This window comes from Odontesthes bonariensis, chromosome 21 (genome assembly GCF_027942865.1).
Source record: "Odontesthes bonariensis isolate fOdoBon6 chromosome 21, fOdoBon6.hap1, whole genome shotgun sequence".
Classification (NCBI taxonomy): domain Eukaryota; kingdom Metazoa; phylum Chordata; class Actinopteri; order Atheriniformes; family Atherinopsidae; genus Odontesthes; species Odontesthes bonariensis.
Window position 1 is genome coordinate 13,291,589 of NC_134526.1, and position 12,987 is coordinate 13,304,575.

The 12,987-nt window shown below is 41.8% G+C and overlaps 1 protein-coding gene across 8 annotated transcripts in view; it reads right to left on the bottom strand.

Moving 5' to 3' along the window:
- Window positions 1–12,987, bottom strand: part of dnm2a (dynamin 2a) — a 31,251-nt gene that overhangs the window by 14,894 nt on the left and 3,370 nt on the right. For 4 of the 8 annotated variants that reach the window (XM_075454050.1, XM_075454048.1, XM_075454049.1 and 1 more), the window contains exons 2-13: window positions 9,652–9,725; window positions 9,300–9,449; window positions 6,773–6,976; window positions 6,427–6,525; window positions 6,172–6,332; window positions 5,923–6,065; window positions 5,368–5,503; window positions 5,182–5,249; window positions 4,405–4,543; window positions 2,400–2,486; window positions 947–1,017; window positions 92–145 (exon numbers count right to left, since the gene is read on the bottom strand). In XM_075454050.1, the coding sequence (XP_075310165.1) occupies window positions 92–145; window positions 947–1,017; window positions 2,400–2,486; window positions 4,405–4,543; window positions 5,182–5,249; window positions 5,368–5,503; window positions 5,923–6,065; window positions 6,172–6,332; window positions 6,427–6,525; window positions 6,773–6,976; window positions 9,300–9,449; window positions 9,652–9,725 (1,386 nt within the window). Of the gene's footprint in view, window positions 1–91; window positions 146–946; window positions 1,018–2,399; window positions 2,487–3,636; window positions 3,776–4,404; window positions 4,544–5,181; window positions 5,250–5,367; window positions 5,504–5,922; window positions 6,066–6,171; window positions 6,333–6,426; window positions 6,526–6,772; window positions 6,977–9,299; window positions 9,450–9,651; window positions 9,726–12,987 lie in introns of all 8 variants that reach the window. The other 4 variants (XM_075454054.1, XM_075454053.1, XM_075454052.1 and 1 more) reach the window with 2 other exon arrangements.

Genomic DNA, 12,987 nt, shown 5'->3' on the forward strand with positions numbered 1-12,987 from the left:
GGTGAAAATTGCTTTTAAGGGATTATATGAAGGTTCAAGCAGTCTCAGACAGACTATACACAAAACCCGTCAGTCTCCTCTGTATGCCCACCTGTTGTTGGTGTACCCTGGGGAGCTACCATCATCCAGCCTTCTGAAGTCAAGACTGAAAGTGATGTCATGAGAACCGTTAAAGAGCCCTTGCTAACCTCTACATGCCATGCAGAGGCAAGGCATAAACCCTAACACATGCTCACACAGGGGCTTGCTTTGTTACTTGGTCATAACAAAATCCACACAGGAGAAGAGCTCCACTCAACTGTAGGTTACTGCAACTGCTACACCAGAGAGCACATGAATCCACTCGCAAACTAACTACTTTGAAAGATAACGCAAAAAAAGGAACGGTTTTGCGGAGTGCAAATGAGTTTCAATAGCAAAGCAGCTTCAGGTAAGGACATAATCACTGCTCTTTCCATCTGCACAATAAGCATTCCTTCCTGTGTGCAGTCAATCAGAACATTCATTTGCCACGCAATGACACATGCTTGGCTGACTTTTATTTGGGGAGGGTGGTATTGTTTCATGCTGGGGAAGAGATGACCTTGATCGTTTTGGCATCCACCTCCACCACAGAGACACGTGCTCTGATGAGACTGGATCAGTAATTGCGATGCGACATCACACTGAAGCGCCGCAGATTTGCAACAAGTGTGTAATCAAAGGAAACTCTAAGATTCCAGGCTGCAAAAAAGTGGTCCAGATTCTGAAATGACAGCTATGTTGCGCACGAATTGACGGCTTAGAGTGAAAAGGATTACAAGTCCTCCTTTTGTGAATTTACGGATCCAAAAATGCAGACGAGAGGCGACGCAATTTTAATGGACATCACTGTCCTTGTGCGCAGACTGGTTTCATGGCAACAAGATGAAAATTAAACTGAATAGGTAGGGGTGGGGGTACGCACTTAGCGAAGCCTATGAAGTCCTCATGGTTGGTGTTGATGTAGGACAGCTCAATGTCAATCAGCAGCAGAACCTTAAAGGCAGAAAATTGTAATTAGGATGGAAAGGTCTCAATTAAAATCCACTTATACTGCAAAAAGGAGAAAGCACAAAGTCTCACATCTCATATTACACACTTGCAAAGTGAAAAAAAGGAAAAACTGTAAGCTAAAGCTAGAAAATAACCTGTCAGAGTGATAATATCAAGGTTGAAAGTTGCAGCACTGTGGTGGAGTTGAGAATGTGATTTTACTCAAGGTTTCAGTTTATAAACCCTATAATTTAACATGCTGTTGCTCAACAGCCCTGCTACCTACCAACTGTTATCACTCGCAGATGCGGTCAGGTTTTGTAAAAACTACTCTTAAGTCCCCTTCTTGTAATTTCTAGGTCTTTACAAACACAATTACAACTAAATCAGGTAATTGCAATTGTTGTTATTGTATTCATGGTTTCATAATCATAATCATTGTCTTCATTGTTTGAAAACAGCAGGGGTTAACTGACAAAAATCTCCACACTGTTTTTTTATATCAAATACTGTAGACCGAGAGACTGATAGCGTTAACACTGTTTATTGACACGGCAGTCCTCTGCTAGGGGCCTCTAGAGAGGCTTAAAGGCAAACAGATGTATCTTTATTTAGGATCTTGTATTCATCCCTTATAGTCACATAAAAATGGACAAACCGATTACAATTATTTGTATGACAATCAAGGATCTACGAAACTTTTTTAACAGAGACAGTTCTGGCCATGTCTTAAGATGACCGAATGACCTCCAAGTCCAAAGCTGCACACTGCTGCTATAAGTCATATAAAAGTCGTATAAAATGCTTTTGGTGCACAGATGTCATGAGGGTGGAGCCAAAATGAGGTCATACTAACACAGACATTATGCTGCTAAGTTTAAAATAATCCAGTTTTTTCAAACCCATTTAATAACTCGCTTAATTTTCTTAAATCTGCAAACCTCTTAGAAAACCTCATATTTGATGCTTGATTTGTAATCCATGCACCTCAATGCAATGGTGACAAAGACAATGCAAACTTTAATAAACTAGAAACTCCCTCACTGACACCAAACGTTTCGTCTTGCCCTGAGTAAATGAAAAAGTGAAACTAAGAAAAGTCAAAGCAGGCACTTTTTTTTCTTTTTTTTTGCTCTCATACAGCAGCTACATTCCGCAGCTCGATGATTTATAGATGACGAGGTTGATGATGACAAGTTACAACAATGTGGGTTGTAAATGTGGGTGCTTGGATGCAGGTCAGACTTCACCACATTTATATGTTGACTTGGTGGGTGTTTTGTTCCCTAACCTTTTCAGCATATTAGAGCTGCATTATATATTTTTTGCTTCTTAAAAAAAACATCAAAGGCTGACCAGACTAAATCAACATGCTAGCAACGCACCTGATCCTTGGTCTTTCCCTCTCTTTCTCTGACGTGGGTGGTGACAATCCTCTCGGTCTCCTCTCTCAGTCTGGGGTAGGAATTTAGCTGAAAGGCAACACAACACGTAACTGCAGCGCCAAACGCAGACACAAACACACATTTACATGTGAGCTTGAGCTTAATGAGACTTACCAAAATGTATCAGAGAGAAACAGGAGTGAGAAGTGAGAATAAGTAGAAACAAAGAAAAGAGTAAAAGATAGTCAAGTGACATTTCAGTGTCACACAAAGCCAGGCAATCCACAATCCAACACACACACAGACAGATTGTCAATTCACAGCGACTGTCTCTTTTACAAGGGGATGAGGAAATTACTATCAGCCAGGGATGATGTGCCCGAGTTCATCAAGTAATTTGGTGTCTGCTGTAGTCCAAATGATGCAATTTTAATAATAATAATAATTTTAATAATAATATTGCACAGAGAGAAATACAAACATAACCAATACATTTAAAACTGTCATCCCTGGCTGTTTGTAAAGCTTTGAAAATAATCTGCGTTAGTGAAGACTGAATGAAAGAGGACAAACTGGAGAGGCAGAGGAAACCCAAAAGGCGCGGAAGGTGGGGGGGGGTGTTTGCTTTACTGGACGTGTTACATCATTTCTTGCTGTGCAGTGCCCTCCTCTGTCCACAAGATGGTAGTGGAGCACCGTTGCTATGGAAACGCTCCTTTAAAGCCGTCACTGTGCTCACAATATCATCCCCACTCACTTCGCATCAGACCCTTTCCCTCCGGTTAAGCAGAAAGCAAAAGAAAATTCTACCATGTGGGTCAGTCAAGGAGCATCGCCAAGCTCTGCTCAGACAGACCAGGCTGGCTGTGGAGCAGGGACGGGGAAGAGATGAAGTAGTGTGGAGGTGAGAAAAATAAACAGTTTCATGAGCTGGGGCTGAGGTCAAACACCATGTGGGAGCCAGCTGGTGGAAATTTTAAGTTATGCTTAAAATTTCATACATGATTTGTGAGTCAACGTTCAGTCTGAATGGTGGAGCAACGTCCTCAGTCGTCAAGGAAATAGGGATGGAAATGTACACGCATTCACAGCAGGGGGCAAAAAGTGGCAAATGAGGTTTGGGGCCGATTCTGCAGCTGTGAAAACTGTGTACTTTGATGATAGCGATACACATTTATAAACAGAGGGAATCCCTTCTCTTTCATGGCATCAATCCAGCATGTGTGTCCCTGGTTACCTTAACGGCACACTTCATGACGAGTGCGGTGAGTTCAGACACCACAAGGTCCACACATTTGAGGCTGGGTTCTTTGAGTTTGAGGATCTGCTTTTTGACAATCGCCTCGAAAGCCAGGTCAGGGGTGAAGAGCCCCGTTCTGTAAGGCCATGGGGTCAGATTGCGTTTTGTTGTGGTGGTAGAGAGACAGACAGGCAGAAATTGAAGAAAGAGGAAATTTGGAGAGACAGAAAGGCAAGAAAGAGGAAATAAAAAGAGAAGAAGTGTTTGTTCAGTTAGTCATTTCTAGTTGTTGAGAGACAGATCAAACAGTGGAGGACAAGCTGCAGGTTTTTCCACATTCTCTCCCTTGAAAAGCCAGTTTCTCCTAAACTAGAGCAATATCTTAGAGATAGACAAGCCTCTCTACGTTTTGCTGGCTCTATGCACTGAGCTGTGACACCTGCAACTTGTCCAGGAGAGACCAGAGATGCTCATTCCTGGAAACATCTCTTATCCACGACAACACGTCACCCGTCACAACACTCCACAACACGACAACGCCCCCTGTACACAGAGCCCGTGGGGCAGGGCTAGGCCGAGGGCAAACTGCACAGAACATTTTCTTTTTTTTTGTCAAACAAACAAAGCTAACTCGTGAGTGGAGACTTTTCCACATGTTCGACAAAGATGGTGGTAATGCTCTGTGTCAGCATGCCTTTGACACAACCACGGTTGCCCCAACTTTGTGTCTCGGCCGGGTCGGGAGATGCTAGACACCTGCAGTACCTTGTTGGTGCACTGCCTGAATGTGTTGATGAGCTCCTGAATGACCAGATCGATACATTTGAGACAGGGCGTTTTCAGCTTAACGATCTGCTTTTTCACGATGGCCTCAAACGCCAGGTCTGGAGTGAACAGCCCCGTTCTGAGGATGCACAGAGAGACAGAGGCCAATGGCCGACAAATGGAACAGTTAACAGACATGTGGTCCAAAAAAAAAAAAAAAAAAAAAAAAAAAAAAAAAAAAACATATGTGGATATAAAGATAAAGTGGGGAAAAAAAAGACAAAACAGGTGATTGTGAAGAGAATTGAGGTACTGACAGAGTTAAAAGACTAACAACCAAGATAAGAAAAGGAAAAATAAAGTGCACAACAAATGTAACACGAATGACATAACAGACAGGAGAGTTTTACTGAGGAATGCACAACAACGGAAACATACTGGACAATGATTACACAAATCCTCATAAAAACTGATTAATTTAGCAGAGAGAAACATAAAAGGAGTGGTAGGTATTCCAGTGAGGAGATAGGACCAGGAACACTTGAATAATAAAACTGAAGAACTGTCAGTTTAACATACAACAAGTGATATTACGCCAATATAAACTGGTGCTGTTACACCAAGCTTTATCAACAGAAAACTGAATTATAGTAGAGCAAATGCTCTGATGAAGGGAAGAAAAGCAGTATTTAATGCCAAAACATTACACAGGTCACAACTACGTTCTCTGCGTGTCTGCTTTGAAAGTTTATAGTTAAATAGCTGCGCACTACTTGCCTGACACCATGAACGTTTTTGATTGCGTGGCTGATTTCCCGCCTTAGCTCCTTTTCATCAAACACAATCTGGGGAACAAGGAAGAAAACGGAATCATTTAACAAATTTCATTGTATATTAATCTTTGTAGCCCCAAAATATAACCCAAAGTCTCTGAGTATAGCGGGATACATATTGAGTGCCCACCTTGACTAGCTCGAACGGGAAGCGTTCGTGGAAGATGCGGTTGATCTTAGCGCCACCCGACAGCTCATTGGTGTCCACCTGGTCCCCGGAGCCCTCGATGCATTTTTCAAAGTCCACACCAAACTGCTGCACCATCCTGATCAGGATCGAAAACCAAGCGATGTGTGAATTATTTTCTTGTTGTTCATCAACCCATCGAGAGCAGATGTAACATATACACATTTATCCCTTTCAGACTGGATGCAGCATTCACTGCTTGCTCATCTCTTAAAGGTGGGGTCTGTGATGTTTTCTGGAGCATTTTTTATCATATTGTCTGAAAACCTCCTCACGACCCCATTGCACCCACTAAAATAGAATGTTTGGAAAAAAAGGAAATCTTTTAGTCCATTGTAGAGGGTGTAGCAAGAGGAAATGTCTGACCAATGTCTGACTAATGTCACAGCATTAGTAACCTCAATACAACAATAGGCTGTGCAAGAAAAATGATGATATGAGCACTAAGTTGCGTCTGTCATTTGCATTTCTAAATGCAGAAATTATATTTGCACTCACTGCAACAATGCCTTTGTTTTGCGTGTCGGGTCATCAGGACGGAAGTTCTTGTACTCCTCAACCTCCTTTTCCAGGGAGAGGAGCTGACTCTGCAGCTTACTGCGCAGGCCAGGCAGGGTATCCCTGATGTGATTGGTCAGTTGCTACAAACAAAGGTAGTATTACTTAAGAGAACCACTACATTGAATGGCAAAGACAAAATGGTATTACACCATTTTTTAAAACAAAGACAGTTAGTTTAATGCAGACCTGATTAAGTGTTTTTTGTAGATGTGGTGTGCCCATACGCTCTGCCATGTGTCGGTAACCAGGGTGAGACAGGAAGAACTTTCTTTCAGCAGCCAGAGCGGCGCGGATGTCTTTCTTCCCATCGATGTCTTTTTGACTGCGGTTCACAACACCAATGTAACCTTCCCAAACGGAGACAAAGGTTCATTTCAGATTTCCACCGTCATTCAAACCATAAAGCCTGTATATATGCCTGGGTGTTTACGGGACTCTCACCTCTCCGCAGTGGCAGAAGTTTATTTTCAAGGATCTCCTTTGCATCCGTGCCTTCATCCATCAGATCCAATTTTGTTAGAACACCAATAGTACGCACCCCTGCATATAATCATAAAGTGTGACTTCATCGATACAAGCATTTTTATCACCTTTTTAACCAAATCGTGTTTATCAAAAAAAAATAATACACAAGCAGAATCCTGACACTGAGAACAAGTACAAGTTCAGTTACTGTCATTGTCTTTCTCCAAGCAGAAGCCTATTTAAGACCCCGCTGCAAATGGGAGGTAATGTGCATCAGGAGGTAGCTCCCACTGCTGAGCCGCCTGAAAGCTGAATGCTTTACCCTGTGGGTCCACTTCCTTGGCGATCTTCAAAGCATCTGAGTTAGCTAGATCAGTATTAGCAGGGGTGACTGCCAGAATCAAACAGCTCTCCTTGGTGATGAACTGCATAAGCATATCTCTGATCTGATGCTCGATGTCTACTGGCTGGTCTCCAACAGCAACCTTCGTCATACCAGGAAGGTCGATTAGGGTCAGGTTCAGCACTATGTCACAAAAAAACAAAAAAGTAAAGCAAGATAAACACGTTTTTCCATGTTTGCTTCTTCATTTTGGTGCAAAATGTAGAAGTAGATCAAACACTGTTAATCTCAGTTTCACATAGGCTTTAAGAAGAAATTAAGAAGAAATTTTTTTTAACTGATCACGGGAAGTTGGACTTTCTCAATCGGTTGATGTCTTTTTATAGTTTTTAAAAATCTATTTTTGTTTTATTTGCAGTCTAAATCTAAAATGTTTTAATTTAAATGGTTTAAACTATTTTCACGCCTTTCTGCCTTTTACCCAATGAATTTCATTATGGAAGGATTTATCTTTGTTTGTTAGTAGGGATGCACCGATACCGATACTGGTATCGGGTATCGTGCCGATACTGTTCTAACATACTCCTACTCGTACTTGTTAAAGTTAGCCGATACCATGAACCGATACCATGAAGACCGCGATCAGAGGGTGTCCAAGTCCTGGTGTGCAATATACAACTACACAAAAATATTTTTATCTTATTTACTATATTAGTACTTTGTATGTACTCATTTCATAATACACAGGAAAACTCTATTCCCTAAAAAATTATTTTAAAAAAAAAAAAAATCCTCAGAGAACCCCATATTTCGCTGTAAACGCAGTTGCGCAGGTGGGAATTATGAGACTATGACACATCAAAGGCTGAAGGACAACATGAAAACAGAGAAAGAGCGCTTTCTTGTGCGGAGCAAACCACCAACCACCAGTGCAGAGACTGCTGACAACCCACCACCGAAAGAAAAGAGGGAAAAAAACTGTCAGCTGACAGTATCATGAAAGTTTCCGTCTTATGGCTTCAGTTGGACCGGGGGTGTCAGCAATCCTCAGCCCGAGTGCGTCCTGTCGGGAGAAGTTAGCTAATGCTAACTTAACTGCTAGATAGCTAATGCTTCTGCATCGGACTACCTAAGCATCTCCCACCACGTGATTGAGCACCTTCTTCTTTTCCCCACTACCTGCCTGTGTGAGTTGGCGTTCTCTGCTCTGGTTAAACATGAAGAACAACAGGAGGGCACGGCTCTCTGTTGAACAGGAGGTGCGAGTGGCCCTCTGCTCAGTGCCACCGAGGATTAAAGAAACCTGCGCGCCCCGACTCACTAATTTGTAAGTAGGCAAAATTTTTACAATAGCACATGTTTCACTGATTGCTGAAATGTTGCATTGATAAATTGTAGTTTCGGACCATGGACAATGCAGCTTCCTTGCATTGACAGTTCTCTGTGCTGAATTTCTGCTGAGTTTCCTTTGCCTCATTTTTAATTTTGTGACCTGTCTGGTTTAAATGACTGTTGCTGCTTTGATGAAGCCTAATTTGATAAAGTTTCAAATTAATTTTTTTAATATTTCGTTAATAAATATTTCATGAGTAATAGTTGTCTTGTCACACTGTATTTGGCATTAGTAAATAATAATGCACATTTACAGATATTTTACATGATATGAGTCATAACACGTGTTATAAGGGCTATTTTGCACAATAGGTGTGCCTTGAGATTTTTACTTGTCCTTTGGTGTGCCTTGGGCACAAAAAGTTTGGGAACCACTGGGCTAGTGAGACCGAAACCTGTCTTCCAATTCATTAAATTTTTTTGTGGTAGAAGTATGAGTATCGGTACTCGGTATCGCCAAGTACTCAGATCCAAGTATCGGTATCGTATCGGTTTGAAAAAAAGTGGTATCGCTGCATCCCTACTATTAAGGCGTGTCTGAGGTGGGAGAGAAGAATTGATCCTTTACACCTTCAGAATAAGTCATTTGTATCCTATGCTACATTTTTAATGTTTTATCCATAAATACGTCTGAATCTACTGACAACAATAGATGTGAAAACACAACTGAAAGTTAAAAATAAACATTTATGACATTCATTCATCTCATAAAAACATCAGGAGTGCCTGTTAGCTTTTAATGTTTAGCCAAAACGCTCCCAACAATGCATGTGACATTTCACATGACTTGTTTTTTCTTTTCCATAAACTAGAGCAAGACATGCAAATTCTGAGATTGCTGTCTTTTCAATATATTAACATATATTAAGTTCATGCATAAAATAGCCTAAAGTAAGGGTCTGTTTTTCTGACTACAAAAACTACATATGTGATAGCTATAACAATACGACTTTATCTAATACAACTGCAGATATCACCATGACATCATAGTCTAAACACAGGGGAAAATCTAATTTTAAATCCCCTTATAGGACAATGTCAACTTACCTAATATGAGCCAAGGAGCTCAAGGTGATCATGAATGTGAGGTTTTAAAAAGACTTGTGCCAATTACCGTTTGGGGAGTAGACCCTGAGGTTAATCGGGATAGGGGAAATGCCTTTATTGGATCCCGTTATTCTGTCCGTCTCCGCCTCAATTTCCGCCCGCACTTCCTCAAAATCCACAAACTTCTTTCCTTTGCAGTGCAGGAATTCAGCATATTCTATACAGAGGGGCAGATCACAGTGTATGAGAGGTGAGATGAGGGAGGCAGCAGGGGGAGAGAGAGAACCAGAAAATTCAATTAGAGAGATGAAAGTAGCAAATAGTGTGCCTAGCTTAAGGCACAGTGACTGGGAGGCCATATGCAGGGCAGTGATGAAAGGAAACTGGGATGTGGCTGTGCACTGGACAGACAAACTCACCTGCTTTATTGTTGACCAGCTGCAAAATGAGAGGTCGGCGGGTGACAATGCCTGATCCACGCGGAAGAAAGTCCCTGAGTGAGAGAGACGGACGAGACAAAAGAAAAAAAATAAACGTCAGAAATGTGGGGAATGAAAAAAAAAAAAAGAAGAAATCAAAACAGAGGGGGGGTTGAATAAAACAGGGCAGACAGACAAAGGAACACAAAGACAGAAAGAATGAAAGAGAAAGCCAGACAGTGAGGAATAACATTCAATTATTCATCTCACTCTATGTCCATCTCCCCACAGCATGTCCTCTGGTAAATCAGTGGGCAAAGGAGAAGTCACGCCTGAAACTTATCAACAACAAATCAAATGTGACCGTTGTTTTCTCTCCTCATTAGAGCTTTAGAGATTGATTCATGCTCACGCGCTCCTGCCAACACAGGGAAGTTACGACCTAAAATGGAATTCACAAATTTATCATCTGCAATACCTTAAACCTCAGTTCACCTTCAATTTGAGTGACTCATTCAATGCTGAACAGAGTGGACTGTAAAGAAAGACCTAATACTCCACTAGTGCCCATAAAGGTTCAGGTCCATCTTTTACATGGTCACTCAGGTTGGGCAAAGCTCAATTACCAAAGTGTTGTTAATGATTGATAGATGTTTAACTTTGCTGACTTTTTCAGGCTGATACCAAGTAATGCGACAGACAATGCAACTTAACCACAGAATGCAACTGTGGCTACAAGATTGTATGAAATACGTTAGTGAGCACTCCTAATCAGGAGGTGAACAATCACAACAGATGGCAAATTCATATCAGAAAGCTTAGAATATAGCCAGTTAGCAGTGCTAATGTTAGCAGCTTCAGCAATGAACAGACATTCACTTCTGCAGTTTAATAATGCAGTCAGTAACACTGAGTGTGACATATGCCACCCTGGCATGAAGTGGACTTTTAGAAGAACATAACATGTCAATTAGCCATGTTGTTTCAGTCAGAAAATGGATGATGGGTATTAGACACACATTAGACGCATTTTAAAAATGGATACAGTAAACTCGTGAAATGGTTTTGTCAGACAAGTTCAGTTTTGTTTGTGAAGTGAAAAAGTGATTAGAGATTTTGGTTTGACCATTGTGTTTATCATGTGTTACACGTTTGACAGAAATGTGTTTTAAATTCTATATGCCTTAATGTGAAGTAGTCCAAGTACCAACAACACGAGTACAACATACATCATTACAGTCAGAGGATAAGCTCATGATTACAGCCAGCAGCTGCTTTTATGCAAGGCAGAGCTGTGTCAATACAAGAGACAGCAACCATGATAACGCCTTGACCACACTACTCTCAGCTTGTCAGAGTCTTGCTGTGCATATTCTTAGCTACTTGCTTGCATGATGCTAATTGCAAAACGTGTTGCAGTGCGGAAAGGATTTCGTAACAGTAAACAAGCAACAGCACACGCTGCTGGTGCGACTGTGCATCATTGAGACGTGAAGCTATAGACAACAATGAGGGCCTCCTCACAGTTGGTCTGTTTGTTCCTCATTAAGTGACAGGGTACCAGAGGAATCTTAGACCATATGGTCAACGCTGCTTAGTCAGCGTTCAGATGAGGCTCCTCCACCCAGTCTCCCCTCCTCCCAATTCTGAATATCCCTTTCCTGCTCTACAAATGCATAACATCTGGTGGTAATCACCAATCCCAGTCACGGAATATTTCTATCAGAGCTGAACATGGCACTAACCTACACACTCCCTTTGCTGTTTTCTCTCATTCTTGCCAGATCAACAAGTCTGAAGAGACTGAGGTGATGCTAAGCCTGCATGGTGATCTCATAGTGGAAGTGATGTGTCTGCCACAAGACGAGCCATACTACATGCTGCTTGCTTTTCCGAGACTGTAGCCCTGTGGTTAAACAGTGGAGAACATTATGGATGGCATCCACAGCAAAAGTCAGCAAAAAATCCACAGGTCTGTGGTTCAGCACTGGTGCTGTGTCATTCTCATTATGTGGATCAGGCAGGCATTTGTCCCCATGGCAGACAGTACAGAGAGCCCTGGACAGGGTTTGGGAGCAAAAGAGGGATAGTATTAAAGATAAATATTAAAACGAATTCAAGCAGGAGAAAAGGAAGCAATATGAAGAGGACACACTGAGAATGGCAAGAAGATGCTGACAGAGATCACAGCAAGAAGGACCTCTTCATAAACTGTTGATGCCCATAAGTGGTGGTTGTCAGCCAAATAGCCGACTACTCACTTTAATCCAGCTACCACTGGAACTCCCACAGCAGGCTACTTTTTCCATTTGCTGGCGACTCCATATCATTGTTAAAAAGCCCTTACATTTGTCATTGTTCCAGGCCACACTCATGGTTCAAGTCACTCTCACTGGATTCTCAGTAGCCAAACACCATCTCGCTACCTCAACAAGCAGGAAAGGTGAGACACTGACAGCCTTAAAATAGAGTACAGATAGCATCTGCTCTAAAATACAGTCATTGTTTAGTCAAAATTGTTTGCTTATACTCTGTTAAAGAAACATAAGACAAGAGGACTAGAGAGGCTCTTTTTTTTTTTTTTTTTACAGACAGAATCGGATAAACGGAAGTGGCATATTGAAAAGAGGCCTGGATTTCATTATTGATGCGCTGTAAATGATAGACGAGCTTCAGCAGATTGAGTATCATTTCATGCATTATGCATGGTCAAGCAAAGAGTCTGTGTGCCTCCATCTAAGAAAGCAAAATAAAGGGAGAGTAGGGCAGGGAGACAACGCCAGCTCTCCTCCCCCTGCTTGCCTGCCCCAAAAGTCTTACAAACAGACTCTGAGGAAGCATTGCCCACAGCTGACCCTCCTTTCATTCCTGTATGAAAAGCTTTTAAACACAGAAACCAGTTTGTGAAATTCTGAGGTCATAGTAAACTCTCAGGGGAGGGCATGGTACACAAAAACTGTTGGTGGTTTGGTCGGGCTTATTCAATGGATCTTTGGAGTGGCAAGAAACACATAATTATGGCTACCCGCATTCCCACACCACAGTCTGTAACTGTGGTACCAAGAGGCATCCCTGGGCAGCAAAGCCTCTTCAATCACAACCAAAATCCAAGTACTAAGTTGAAAATCCCCAATCACTGCCACTCTGCAAGTCTTCTTCACAGGGACATCCACCGTGCTACACACTAGTATCAGGACTGGTAGGTATTCTGGTTCAGGTTCATTCACAGATGCATGCCATCATTCCAGAATAAGTTTGCCTTAACAAACAGAGATGGTGGCACAAGCATTTATCAAATAAACTTGTCTTTTTGTAAACACGGCATAGAATTACGGC